Source organism: Passer domesticus, chromosome 2 (assembly GCF_036417665.1).
Source record: "Passer domesticus isolate bPasDom1 chromosome 2, bPasDom1.hap1, whole genome shotgun sequence".
Lineage (NCBI taxonomy): Eukaryota > Metazoa > Chordata > Aves > Passeriformes > Passeridae > Passer > Passer domesticus.
In genome coordinates, this window is record NC_087475.1 from 7,745,346 (window position 1) to 7,759,942 (window position 14,597).

Sequence of the window (14,597 nt, forward strand, 5' to 3'; positions counted from 1 at the left end):
CTGAATTACTTACTGCTGATGTATTTCAAGAAATGAGAAAAACACTTCTGTGAATCAAATCTTCCAGTGCTTCTCTCTGGCTTCCCTCTTGTACTTTGAGTTGCTGGCATTTTTTAAAACAAACAGAAGGATAGCAATATGATAAATCTAAGTAGTCTGTATTGGATTAAAGAAGAAATTAACACAGGGCATTCAGAGAAGAAATAGTGTAAAAATGAAGGTTTGTTATTGGCCAGTTTTGGATTAGATGTCTGTCAGGTTATTTTAAAATTTAAAAGTGCTAAATTGAACTGTACTATTACAGTTGAAGTATCCGTCTTGCAAGGCAACATTTGAGGACAATGCAGAGGAGGACCTGGACACCATCCAGAAAGGACTTTAGTAGTGGAAATTATGAACTTCTAAAAGAGGACTCACCACTTGAGAATGGAAAAGCAGTAACAGCCTGTGGGGTGGGCTGAGGCTGGTTGAGTGTCAACAGCTCAGCAGAAGAATGCAGCTATAGTAGGTGGCTCAGTGATCTGTGTGTCAACAAGGCAAGTGCAGGACTGTGTACCAGGCACAATATTTCCAGCAGAGAAGAAAATATCGTTAGCATTGTGCAAACTCTTGCTAAGACCTCATCTGGAGTTCTATTCACTAGTTCTGGTTACTTCTGTTAAGAAAAATTAAAAGTGGAACAGGCACTAGGAAGAGATTCTGAAATGAGAGATCCTGTCATTAAAAATAAAAAAAAAAGTGGTACTTTAAGCTTGCATTGATTTGTGAGAGTAGAGGAAATAGTATGTAAGCTCAGTTTTGTTAGCAGAACTTAGAGATTTAAAGTGGACATTTAAAAGTCATAAAGGGAAGTCTAACATCTAACCAGAATGCAGGGGGAGAGATGGTGTAGGGAGTGGTTAATGCACCTGCAGTCACCTGAGGGTGTAATTTCATGAAGGAGTTTTTGACAACAGTGGTGGCTGACATATTCCTGTTTTGATCACTCATCTTGCTGTGTGTGCTGCATGCAGTCAAAGGCAGTTGTAGCTGCAGCACAGGTAACCCAGTGCAGGCAGCTGTGTGTGGATTTACCCAGAGCTGTCAGATCAGTTCCTTTGCTTCTCTGCACGAGTGCAGGTGTGAAGGAGTGCTGCAGGTACCACTGGGGGCTGTGGGACCCTTGTGGGATCACTGTGGGCTGAGCCAAGGCTCAGCTTTAGCAGCAGCAGTGCTGCTTTGCTAGGTCTGTGTTTGACCTCCTGTCCCAGCTCTTCCTTCCTGGGTCTGTCTGGACTCAGCTCTTTGCACAGCTATGCTTTGAGCCAAACCAAGCACCTGCCCTGACTGAAAAACAGCACAGTAAAAAAAGGGAGAATTGTCTGGGGTATTTTGAGTGGTTTTAGTTTCTCATTTGATTTAAACCATGCCCAGGCTGTTCTGGGATGATGCAGTAGCCAGAGGGGCTGCTGGTTTGGCCAGTGCTCTGCTGAAGAAATACTGGTGAGGCCACAGCCCAGGATGGAACAAGGCTGTGGAGCACATGAATGGGAGTTCTCTGAATGGAAAAAGAGGAAAACAGTGATCATCATCTCCATCTGATGAGCCGAGCCTGAAGGTGCTCTACAACATCTCTTCTTTTGAAGGCAAAGCTGTTATTTTTAATATATTCCTTTTTGTTCCTGTAATTGAAGTGCTTTTTCTGACACATTTGTTCATTCTTGCTGCTTTTCTCCTCACTTGAATGATTTAATACCTAGAGTAGTTTTACGGGTTTTTTCTCTGTTTTCTGTCACTTCTTCCTGATCTTCTTTTTCTTCACAAGGAAGAGAAACAGCCAAAACACTTGGTCACATATTAAAGGAGTCTGTTAGGAGAACAGCATCAGTTTTTCTGAACACTCTTGAGCTGATGCTTTTGATTCAGCTGCTGGCATCTTATGTTTTTCTGTGAAGTGTTACAGGATGTTTGAGTGTAAAAATAAAATTTTGAGGATTTTGATTCTATGCATTTATTCCAGTACTCACAGTGGAAATTAATCAGTGCACAAAGTTCACCTTATTTCTCCCCTCTCCTGTTCAAGTACTAGAATTTCTGCTTTTTCACTGGCCCAAAATCACTTCTTGTGTGAGCCATAGATTCTCATCTACCTCAAGGTGAACCAGAGAGAAAGTTACATTCATCATCAGTTTCTTGAGTTCTTTTTTTGCTGAGGGGGCAGAATGTTTCATTTCAGCTTAATGAACCAATTTGGATTCTTCTTTCATACCAAGAGTTAAAAAAACTAGCCAAAAATGTTATTGGAAAGTTCAATTTTCTGAGATCCTGGTAAATATTTATACCTCAGGGAAATGTTTCATTTACCTGTGTATGCTTAGTACATACATGTCTAAAAATCTTTTTTGTTCCTTCTTTCATCCATCAGGAAGTGACAATCAGTCACTTCTTTGGAGATTCATTCTGGAGTCATAGTTTGGACCTGCGTGCTGTTCTAAGAAAGTGAAAACAGTGTCCGGTGTTTAATCTTGCAGCAGAAGTAAATTAGCAGTGAATCATTGGAAACATACTCTCAAGGAAGGAAAAAAAAAGCTAAAAAAGGAATCTGTGGAGCCAAGAGCCTGAATTCTTTAGGAAGTTCTACTTAGTAGCTACTTGAATTTGAGGTCTTAACCCTTTGCTAGGAAATGACCTTGAATGAGTTGAGGAGTAGGAAGGGAAGGTCTGAGGATGGGCTCTTGAAGGGCTGCTGTGTGTCAGCAGCTGTAGCTTCTGTTTGGAGCAGTCCCCACTTCAGTGCCAGCCAGGACCTTGAGGTGCAGTGCTGGGACCTCCTGTGTGTGCCCCGTGTCCCCTGGGAAGCCACCCAGCAGCTCCTGTTGGACCTTTGTCCAAAAGGCCCTGACAAAGTGCATTTCCTAGTTCTGCACCTGCCACAGCTGTAGGGTTCAGAGCATTTCTCTCAAGACCATGAAACCTCTTACTACAATATTTATTGAAAACAGATTTTGCTTGTCTGTGTAAATCATTATTTGCAAATGGTTGGTTTTGAAGAGGGAGATAAGTTTGTTTTCTTAAAAAAAAAGGAAAAACCACAGAAGTATCATTTTTGATAGGAACAAGTACATGTTCTGATAAAATTTATTAAGCACATCCCTTCAGAAGTACCCTCCAGCTGAAACCCTTTTGTGACTCTATGAATAAAACAGGAGAATTGACAAGGGTAAGGTCAATGTTAACAGCTGATTGTGGAATTCAGAAAATGAAGTATACCTGAACATAAAAATACTTTCTGAATCCTTTGTGTGTGAAGAATGTTGCAGGTGCCTGGTGCTGAAATATTTATTTCATGGTAATAGAATAGCAAATTTAGTGAACATCTTATCTCAATGTTCTTCCTTTTCTATCCCCTCAATATCCCAGCCAGTCAGTGTAAAAAGAAGAGTTGTTTACAAACTATAGATAAATTAAAGATATTTTTACATAGCAGCATCTGTTTATAATGTATGTATGCCTAAGAGATTTAGTAGATATACAGAGTGACTGATAGAATAGTTGTGATTTTTTGCTTGATAAGAAGAAAAATCAGACCACAAACTTAGCATTTTATTGGTGGAGGTGACTGATCATTTAAGGATAGCTTGTCCCCCTTTTAGCTTGGAGATATGAAAGACAGGACAGCAGAAGAAATCTCTTTCTGCCTGTATTTTGCTTTTTTACAAACACGCATGGAATTGCACTTCTGAACTACATCAGAAGATCTCTTAAATTGAAGGTAAATATTTTGTCTGTTTGCTGCATGAATTCCAGGCTTACCCTAGATTTTTTTGGGGAGTATTTCCCTTTCACAAACACTGGAGTGCTGCTCCTTCTCTGGTTTTCTTGTGGATGGAAAGCAATGGTTAAGATTTGGTGTTATATATTCTTTTTTTTTTCTCTTGGATTAATATTAGAAAGTATCTATGAATATGTAATCATATTGGGGTGAGATCCAGTGAACTGCTATCTTGTGCTTTGTTCTTTGTAGGTTTCACCCTAAAGCTGAGTTTAAACATAGACTTAGTTTCAAAGATGTGGGCTGTTGAAAAGTAGAAATAGAATGTGATAGAAATATTGCTGGCTGGGAACTCAGTTTTGTGGCTTGTACTGGGTTATCTAATTTTCCAAAGTATCAGATCTTCAACCCAAATGTTCTTCTGTGCCACAGTCATCATAATGCATTATTTTAAATTTTCCTTTGAGAATAAAACAAAAAGTGTCAACCCAGCATTGCCAGCGATGGCTTTCTAAATGTGGATGCCCTCTAATCTGAAGTGTTATTTCACAGAAAGGTTCAATCAGTATTTTAAGCTGCAGTGCCATGTGTAAATGAGCTGATAGAGTGACTAATTGGAGGTTTAATTAATTTTGGGAATACTTAATTTTCAAAAGAAGTTCAATAGAAGACAAAGGGAAAGTTAACGAACAAATATGTGTTATAAATTTTGTGGATGAGTAAAGAGGGAGAAAGATCTGTCTCTTTAAATGTACTAGCAAATTGTTTTATTCCCAATAATTGTCATCAATTTGAATACAATTGCTTTGAAAGTATTAACCACATTAGTACAAAGCAGTGTTTGCTGCTTAGGTAAGCAAATTATTTTTTATTTACAGCCTGTAAATAAAAAAAGAAAAAAAAATCTAGATATAAATGTCCTTTTTTCGTGTGTATAGAGCTATGGTATCTTATTGCAACAAACTAACCAAACCCTTTTTAGAAAACACTGATCTTGATCTAAACACTTGATGTAAAATGTTGAATTAAGGTGACTTTAAGACCTGTATTGCATGTTTCAAGTTCTTAACTATTAAATCTTGTTAAATAAAGAAAAGGAGTCACAGTTCTTTTACTTCTAAATGGAAGATGATTTTTAAAGCAGGAGATATTGTTCATTATTTGCGGGGGTTTTTTTTGTCAAAATGTTCAACTTGTGTTTCTTACTTTTTATTTTTAACTTAGTGAAAAAGAATTAGAGAGCCAAAACACCTTATTTTATATTAAGTTCCTCAAAACATCACTTGGAAGAGATGTTGAGCAAGTTTGTGATGGTCTGGCATGATCTGAAATCTCAAATTTTGAGGCTCTGAAGCAAAGGGGTTCAGGAAGTTTCTTTACAGGAATTCCATTCCCACAGGTCAGCTCATTTCACTGAGGGACGTGGGAAAGCATCAGGCTGTGGTATATTCCAACCACTACCAGTTCTGCTTCTTGCAGACCATCAGGGATTGAAGGAAAGGAGACAGACAGATAAAATGACAAGATTATAGTATAAAAAGATAGTTTGCAATATATTGGTTTATGATCATTGTCCTTGAAGTCCCAATGGCACACAAAGTGTAATAATTTAAAGTGAAGGAGATGATAAAAAAGGCTTTGATGTTATCAAAGATTTAGGATTTTATTATTATTCAGGTGTTTTACTGCTGAAGGAGAGAGTAATTAATAATTGATTTTCTTCAAGTTTGTGTCTAGCTGATAGAAAATGAGCTGCTCTATGGTAGACAGTAAAGTTACCATCAGAAAATAGTATCAGTAGGGTTAAGGTTACATCTGGTCTACTTTGCTAATTTGAAATTTTGGACTCATGAAAAGACATGAGACAGCCTCTTTAGCATTTCAATGCACATTTTGGTGGATTTCTGGCCTGTATGTACTCACTAACCTCCTCAGTAATGTAACACTTGGATTCCCATCTGCATAAGACAGCAGAACCCATCATGCATCCCAGCTTCAGCTGAACTTCATACTTTTTGGCTTTTGGCATACACTGTAGGTGGAACTCCAAGTGTTCCAGGTGTTGGAGTGTGCTGCTGCCAACCTTGATAAAACACCAGTGAAGAAATCATCTGTCCTTATCACTTGCTTTTGCATATTTTAAGGATCCTCATTTGAGCTGGTGTGGTCTCTGCTGTGCAAGCTGACTGCAGGGAAAGACTTTGCAAGCTTGGGTTCTGTCTGTTAAAGGCAGCACAGAGAAAATTAAATATAAAGCACATGACATGATTACAGTTTGTATGACTGAGAAAATGAAGTCTTCTACAACTTATCTCAGTTACTCTTAATAAATAAGCAGTCTTATCTATCTCTGCCAGCTTTGATGCTCTGTGTCTGGGGTTACAGTTGTTCCTTCCCCAGTCTGTGTCACCTCTGTACTTTAGATCTGTAAAATTCGAGCTGCAGGGTTGCCAAAATGAGCTTTAGAAATTGTCATTTAGCAAGGATGTGATCCACATTTTCCATCTGCAGGCACAATTGTTGAACAGCTCCTCATCTCAGCTGAGAGGTGAATTGTTGTGGTTCCTTTCCTCACTGGGTGGTTTTAGTGCTGAGACTCAGGGTGGGCTGAAAGGCTTTTGTGTTGGGAAACAGGGATTCTTGTTTTCTGACTCAGGTTATACAGCATCACCGTGGGCTGTTAGAATTAATTTGTAAACTTGCTGTGTGCCATTGCAGCTGGAGAGGACTAACTGCAACCATAATTTATTTAAAAGTTCCTTTGTGTTACTTGGCACATGGAAGTGATGGCGTCTGCTTAATTGATCAGGGCATGTCTCACGAGTGATTTAAAATTTCCTAAAATTTGACTATACAAGCTTTTGTTGTGATGCTATTGTCATGGGATGCATTCATCTAATGTAGTGTCTTAACACTATTTTGAAGCTGTGTGTAGCTTGAGTATCAGAGAGTGTGTTTTGAAAAAGTTGGAAGTCTGAGGTTTGTAAATACGTGAGTCTTTCTTCAGGTTGTATTTTAAAGTATTTTTATTTCTGTACGAAATTGCTGTATTGTTTCAACAGAATGAGTTAATTGTGGGTGTCACTGAATTCACAGAATCATAAAATGGATTGTTTTGGAAGGGACTTTAAAGGTCATTTGGTTCCAAGCCCAGTTCTTGTATTCTGTGCTTTACAGCACATTTCATTTACTTAGGAGTCTTTGACATTCCTCAGTCCAAGTAGAGAAGCCTCTGTCATAATCATAGTGAAATTTCAATGTGGCTATAAATGTTGAGACTGTAGGGGTGTCTCTGTACCTTTTCTGTTACAGTACTGAATAAAATGCTCTACATTTTTTGTCCCAGATTTAATATGCAGGAAGGAAATTGCTCAAGTCAGGATTTTAAAATGTTAGCAGATAATGGAAGGAGAAATCAGGGCATGGTGGTACAAGATAAAGGTGGGTTACACACAGATCTAATCCTCTCAGAACTGAAGTTTACAGACTCCTCTTTGATTTATGATTCCTCCAACTCTTTGCCTGCTCAAAGCACACAATGTGATGGCTGGGTCCAAGCTTGGCAAAACCAGGAGATAAAAAAGTAGCTCAGGCAACAGCAAGAATTACTGATATTCGTAGAGTTTGGGTGAATTTACAGAATTTGGGGATCTGCCTGCAAGTAAGGATATGGTTTTGTGAGTGTCTGCACTCCAGTGATCTACTCTTCTATATCAGAATATGTTAAAAGCATTATTTCATGTATCCAGAAAGGCTCTGTGGGGGATTAAAAACAATGGCAATGCAAAGAAAAAGGTTCATTTGAATTAAATATGTTTCGTTTCTAGTGATTTGTGACAATTAGGAGTGAAAGGAGGTGTTGCCAGCATTATTCCAAAGCTGCGGTTTAGGTTTTGAAATGTTTTTAGGTTGGCATAATCTAAATGTATTGATACTGTTTTAAAGCAATTTTACTTTGAATGCTAAAAGAGGAAGCAGGAACTTGAAATAAGAAGGTGACACTGATATGTATAAAGTGGAACTTTTTCATAGAAGATCACTTTTTGAAACGTGGAGGGAGGATTCTTAGTCAATAACTGTATCCTTCCAATGCCAAATGAAGTCAGTTGAACCTTTTTCATTTAATGATGAAAGTGCATTTCTATGTATTAGAGGTTTAATTCCTAATAATTTTTGAAATGTCTGTGGTAATTTTTGGTAAAAGACAAATACTGAATAATAGTGGGGTGTGGATTCAGAAGGGAAAATAACCATCAGTATGGGGGAGATTTCATTGTGTGTTTGGAGCAAGGAAAGAAGAAAAAACAAAAAAGCGTTTTCTTGAGTAACTTGTTCTGTCTGAGTACATCACGTGTCCATGGTTGTGCTAATAAATATCTTCCTTACTTGTGAGTATTTAGACTGGGATTCATTAACTGCTTTTGGTATTCATGTTCTCTGTCAGAAATAATCCTATTTCGAGAAATCTTTGCAAGTATGTTGTATGTCAAAAGAGTACAAAACCTGGATTTTAGCTATGTGAGTACAGGTTTGGTGGTGTGATGGATTACACACTTCAGATCATCTGGTGTGTAAAGGAATACCAAAAGGCAGTTATTAAGGTTTGTAAGTGCCCTCAGAGGGACATTTCTGCCTCCTCAGGGTACCTTTTATTTTCAGAATGGTGTTGCTTTGCAATCTCATTGCTCAGAAACGTGTCAGCTAACTTCCAGTTCATTGTTTGAATGGAAGAATTTTTCTTTCAAGATATATTAAGGCATTTATTTCACTCAGCAGGTGAATGTTCACTCAATAGACAAACTTCTGAACAAAGGCTCTTTCCATCCTCAATTTTTCCCTCACATCTTTTTGAGAAGACTTCAGAATGGATTTCTTTAGAACTCACATGTCTGTCATTAAATAAGTAGCAGTAAAAAAGGATTGATTTGCCACAGCTAGTGCACTCTTGAAAAAATCCTATTCTGTTTTCATAACATACTAATATTTTGTGTTTGAAAGCTTGACATACCCTGTTTATCTGATTGTAGTTGTTGTTATTAGCATCAGACAGAAGATTCCATACTACAAGTTAAGGCACCAAGAACTTAAATCATTTACTAAAAGGTGCTTCCAAAAATACATATTTGTGCTGGTGGTTTTTAAAAGGTTGCAATTGTTCTAACTGATGTTTTGGCCAATGTAACTTCACTTTCAAAAAATAACTCCTCTTTTTTATTTGAGTGTAATAGTGACATTTGTCTGAACTAATTTTAATCTTTTGATTCCGAACTACTGGGATTCCCTAAGTGTCATAGATGAGAGAAAATCATGAGCTTTTGTGGAATTTCCAAGTGTTTTAATGGATGTTGTTTGTATCTAGTGATGCCAAACTTGAAATAAACCTAGCTTGTGTAAAACAGACAAACTGAAGCAGTTCACAATTCTGTTACTCTTGTCATTGTCTATTATCCTTTCAGATTAGGACTGAAAGAAGGAATTTTCTCACCTCTGTTTTCCTCCCCATTTGGATTTTGTGTCTAAATAAGGTCCACTTAAAATTGAATAATGATGAAGTCAGTTCCATATTGCATAAGTTTCTAAGAGTGTAGCCTTTCTAAAGGGTCAGGGTAAGAGGATATGTCTTTAATATAGGAAAATACAGAACTCAGTGATGTTCTTTACACCAGTCTATGGTCGGAACGATTAATTTTACATTTAATGGGCAGCAAGGACAGGAGGTATATTCTGTGTAAATACCACACCTGAATGCACAAATCAAAACTTTGTTGAGCAGCAAGGGCACTGTGGCCCAGCGAGGAGGAGGATGGTTATTCACTGCTGCTTTCTGTGCTGCAGGGGTCCGTTCAGCGTCGTGCGGCGATGCATCAACAGGGAGACGGGGCAGCAGTTCGCTGTGAAGATCGTCGATGTAGCAAAATTCACTTCAAGTCCTGGATTAAGCACAGAAGGTAAGAATTAATAATTAAGCAAACTCCCAGCAGACAGGTTTTTTTTGATTTGTCAGCATTTCCTGTGTTTGCTCTCTTTATGATGCTTTCTGGTTTATATTTTCTAGAAGTTTTAAAGCAAGGTTCTGTATCTCGAAATTGGCTTCGTGCTTGCATTTCTAATCTTCAGTAGTTTCTGCATATATTCAGTGGTGATCATAAATATTAGAAAGATAGGTTTAAGCCATTTCTTTTTCTCTTTGAATTTTTTTGTCTTAAGAATGTGGATTTTGTAAAGAAAATAGTAGTTCTAAGTCAAAACAGCATACACAGGAAGTAAAGCAAGAACACATGAGTTTTGGTTATACTAGTCTAGATTTAGCAAGTAATTTGCTATAAATGGATGAAAACTTGCTATTAAAGTGCAAAGTTATGTAAAAGTTTTTTTAATGTCAGGATTACAGGCAATGCTGCAGAACTGCTACAGTGCAAACACAAGGCTGTAACTCTCTAATGTTTTCTGCTTTAGAGTAAAACAATCTATGTTTTACAAGTTGGATACATAACTTCTGTGTGCATAAAGTTCTTTTTTTACCCTGCATGGAGAAGAGCATTGCCAGCTGAGCGACACTTGCTGTGTTCTCCATGCCCTGTATATTTTTTCTGGAGATCATATTCTTCTGTGCAGTAATGTTTTTTGGGGGTTCCACTGATGCCATGAAAGTCCTTGTGAACCCTATTCAGCAAAAAGGGACAATGACTTCTCTTGGTATTTATAACAAACAGTATCTTGAGCCTTAATGACTAGCTTGATTTACAAGGTAAATCACAGGTCTTGCCAGATATTTTCATTTAATAATGCCATTGCTGTTTGTTTTTTCTAGCCCTCTAACAAAATAAGAGGCACATTTTCCACAATATTCAGCTTCTAATTAGCTCCATCATGGTTTTGGCAAGTTATACCAAAACCATTGCATTCTGAGCTACTGAATGTTTATTAAAATTATTTGATACCTTTTAAATAAGTTGTGTCCATATTCTTTTTTTTCTAAGCCTCATTTGAACTGCTGATGATAGGACACATTTCTACTTTTGCTGGAATATTGCCTTCCTGGCTCCATGACATTAAAAGTCAACCTTTTGAGGCCGTGAAGAATTTCTGAAAGGGAAAAGTCATAGGCAAAAGAGAAGGGACTCATCAGGAGGAAAAGAAAAGGCAACAGTAATAATAGATTAACTGAAAAAAGGGTAAATGTGGAGTCTAATGAATAGGCTTGGGAGTGTCCAATTCCACTTTTGTGTATTGTTGTAATTTTAATTCAAGGTAGCAGATCATTGAGGTATGGTCATAAACATTTTCTGGGTTTAGTGGTGCTTTGTTTTGTTTTGTGGTTTTGGATTGTTGTTTGGGTTTCTTTGTTGTTTTGAGATTGGGTTTTTTAAACATTTTGAATTGTTATGCCTTAGATTTGTAATATTAAGTCACAAAGGCACATAAATGTGTAAGTGAGCGTGGAACAAGTTCTTTCCTCAACATAATGTGAATTTTTCACAGAGTCCATCTTCTCTGCTCTTTATTTCTCCTCTGTTTTTCGTTGGCTTGTTTTTTCGGTTGGGTGGTTTTTTTTGCACCTCTACTCTGTCTAGGTTCTAGGGGGGTTTTAAAGTTTTTTTTCTGGTTTGTTTATTTCTGATGTGGTATTCCTTAAGCATGTTGGTGGGCAGCCACTATGGTGGTATTGGTATAAAGTAAATGTACCTGTGAGGAAGCTGTGTTTGTAAACTGTGTTAAAGTGTGAGCTGTAATAAAGTGATAAGATTAACCCTTGGAGATACTCTTTACCTTGAAGTTCTGACCTCTGCAAGTTCAATTTGCTCTTGAAGGTTATTTTTGCACAACTCTCCACCTCCAGTCTTTCTTTGAGGCATGGGAGTGGGAGAACAAGACATTCTGCATGTGAGGGAGCTGATGACAATTCCTTCCATTAATTCTCAGATATATATATAAAGTGCTTAGAGCTAAAGGTCCCAATATGCCTCCACACTTTCAGATTAAATCTAAAAAGTCTTTGTTCTTGAATGCTTTTACATAAATACCCCCGTAGGATGATGTTTTTATGGGTAAGAACTTCATTTTGTTTGTCAGCAGTGTACTCTTGTGGCAGAGGCAGCCAACTGCAGAGCAGAGGTGCAGCCAGCAAGGCAAAGCAAGTGATTGTTCCCTCTGTTCATGCCTTGTGGGGCCACACCTGGAGCGCTGTGTGCAGTCCTGGTTTCTCCAGTATGAGAAAAGCAATGATGTGCTGGCAGGAGTCCAGCAGAGATGGACTCAGTTGGTCAAGCCTTAATAAGAGAAGCTGAGATGAGATTTGGTGCTGTCTTCAATTACTTCTAAAAAGATACAGAGCAGATGGAGCCAATCTCTTGATTTGGGCACACAGTGAAACGACAAAAGGCCATGTTGGGACAAATTGCACATGAAGAAATGCCAATTAGAAACAAATAAAAGCAAAATCTGCACCTGATTGCAGAGAGAGTTTATGGAGAACATCCTCAGAGATGCTCAGAAGTGAATTGCACGAGGCTCCAAGCTGCCAGGTCTATTTTTACCTGCTTGGAGGAAGAGTTTGGACTAGGTCACCTCCAGAAGGTCCTTCCAACCCAGATGATCCTGTGGTGTTTGTAGCAACGTGTAATCTGTGGGCCAATATAGCTGCAATTCTACATAGGGAGAAAATTTAGGCATAGCATTACTGTGCTAAAAAGGAGATAATTGAAAACTAGTTTTGATATAATTTTTAAAACTAGTTTTGATTTCTTTCACCTTTGAGGCTGCTGGGCACTGGATATGTTTTAAAGGGACTGTTTTCTAAACAATTCATTTAGAAAAATACATACTGGTGTCTACAATAATGGTGTCTCCTTACCAGGGTAACAAAAACAAGCTGAAATGCTTCTCTAGGCTGATGTGTTACCAGTTGGTGTTATTGTGAGCATTTGTGGCATATGATAGAGAAGCCACTAGCTCACAAGACAAACTTGTATCAGGTGTGGTGTTCTTTCCATAAGGCTGCTCAGTACTCACAGCATGTGTAGACACAGACATCTCCAGTGATTTTTGTGTCTCGCTGCATCTCTGCGGTGGTTTGATAATAGCAGGGAAAATTAATGCAATGTAATGATGCCTGACAGCTAGCAAATCTAATCTAGGCTAAATTCTATTGGATTTATGTATTAGTATTCATGGTCTTGCATATTGTGTATCATCAATCTCTGTAGTGTTGTAATTCAACCATATTAATGAAGTATATTGACACCTTGTCACTGCTCAAGTGGCCATGTGATCTGCTGGATTAATGTTGGATATTTTACATGTTGAAAGATTCTACCACAGTTCACTCATATCACAGAGATACAAAACAATCAAAAATAAGAAAATGTGAAGGTTGAATATTTTCAGATATAAGAGTCTCTTTTTTGCTGTTCAGTTGAGAGAATCCAAGTGGAAGAATACTTGATGCTCTCAGAAGCCAGTAGTAGTAGACTCATTGAGGTCTAAAAAAATATATCAGTGTAAATAAACTTACTTTCAAGTACAGCTCTTAGTTGCTATACTCAGAACTTTTGGTATAAAAAACTGTGAGAAGCATGTTCTTTATTTCTGAGTTTGTTACAGCTCACATCTTTGTTTGTCCGTTTCCTCTGCTGCTCTTTTCACATCCATGCATTTCCTCTTGTCTTTTTTCTCAGCTTGCATGTCTGATTTTTAGTTACCTGCTCTAACACCAAATATCTGTTAAGTGCTGGCACCATTTCTCAGGAACAGAATGGTGATCAGTCCTTACTACTTAGAAGCCCATACACATTATTCGTCTGCCTTTTCTTAAATCCAAATTGCTTTCTTGTAACATGCTAAGTGTTTTTTAAAGCAATTTAAAGGGCAGTGCTTTGTGCTTACAGTGCATTGAAGTTGTTTTTCAGAATTTAATTCAACATATATTAGATTCTCTTACCTGTAGTTCATTTCTGTAGAAGTGTCCTCACAAAGAAAGTGGTTGCCAATACTTCTCCAGCTTTCTAACACTCCACACCTTATTTATTAGCTTGATGTGCGTGGTTGATATACAGGTTTGTATGCATTCAGGCCACTGGGAAGCTGAATGAATAAGCTGATAAGGACAGATTGAGGTTTCCTTCAGAACCCAAACTGGTTCTTCTGGAAGCAGGCTGTGAAGACAGTCTGCAAAATGCTTTTGTCTGTGACAAAGAGCAAAACTGTAGCCAAGAAAGCACTGTTTTAAATACAGTTCTGGGACTACTTCTAGCACAGTGGGGGTCATGATAATTGAATGGAAACTGGCCTTGCTATGGATCATCTGCTTCAGGAGAATTCCAAAATTATTTAATGGGGCATTGGAATGAAAACTGGGAGGGTTTTGTTGTGTTTTAGTTCTTGTCTTGGGGGGTTTTTTTCCCCACAAAGGGGCTCACAGATCTTACCCCTGACTAACTTTCAGATTGTGAGAGATTTTCTTAAAGTTGAGACCTTACTCTTGTTCTGCTTGTTTCATTAAACAGCTTACCCTTGTCATTTTTCTTATTTTTATTTATTTAATTTATTTAGACTTTCATTTTGTAGAATCTTTTTGTCAGGGCAGTGTTTTCAAAAGGCTTTATTTAGTTCATAGTGAAATTTCATGGCAGTATCTTCAGCTTTTGGTACTGGAGGGCTGTAGTGAATCATAAGTTATTTTTCACAAAAGTATCTGTAAGATTCTGCACTTCCCTCCCTGCGTGTTTTCAAGGGTTTCAGAAAGAAAATGTACAATGTCAGCATTGAACTCATCTCTTTTGAGTAAAAAATACTACAAATCTGTATGTCATCATATTTCATGATAGTGTACCATATATAGACTGGA

The 14,597-nt window shown here is 37.8% G+C and overlaps 1 protein-coding gene across 10 annotated transcripts in view; it reads left to right on the forward strand.

Moving 5' to 3' along the window:
- The window catches only part of CASK (calcium/calmodulin dependent serine protein kinase), a 188,565-nt gene that overhangs the window by 38,958 nt on the left and 135,010 nt on the right, over window positions 1-14,597 (forward strand). For all 10 annotated transcript variants that reach the window (XM_064407296.1, XM_064407299.1, XM_064407302.1 and 7 more), the window contains exon 2: window positions 9,587-9,699. In XM_064407296.1, coding sequence (XP_064263366.1) covers window positions 9,587-9,699 — 113 coding nt within the window. The remainder of the gene's footprint in view (window positions 1-9,586; window positions 9,700-14,597) is intronic.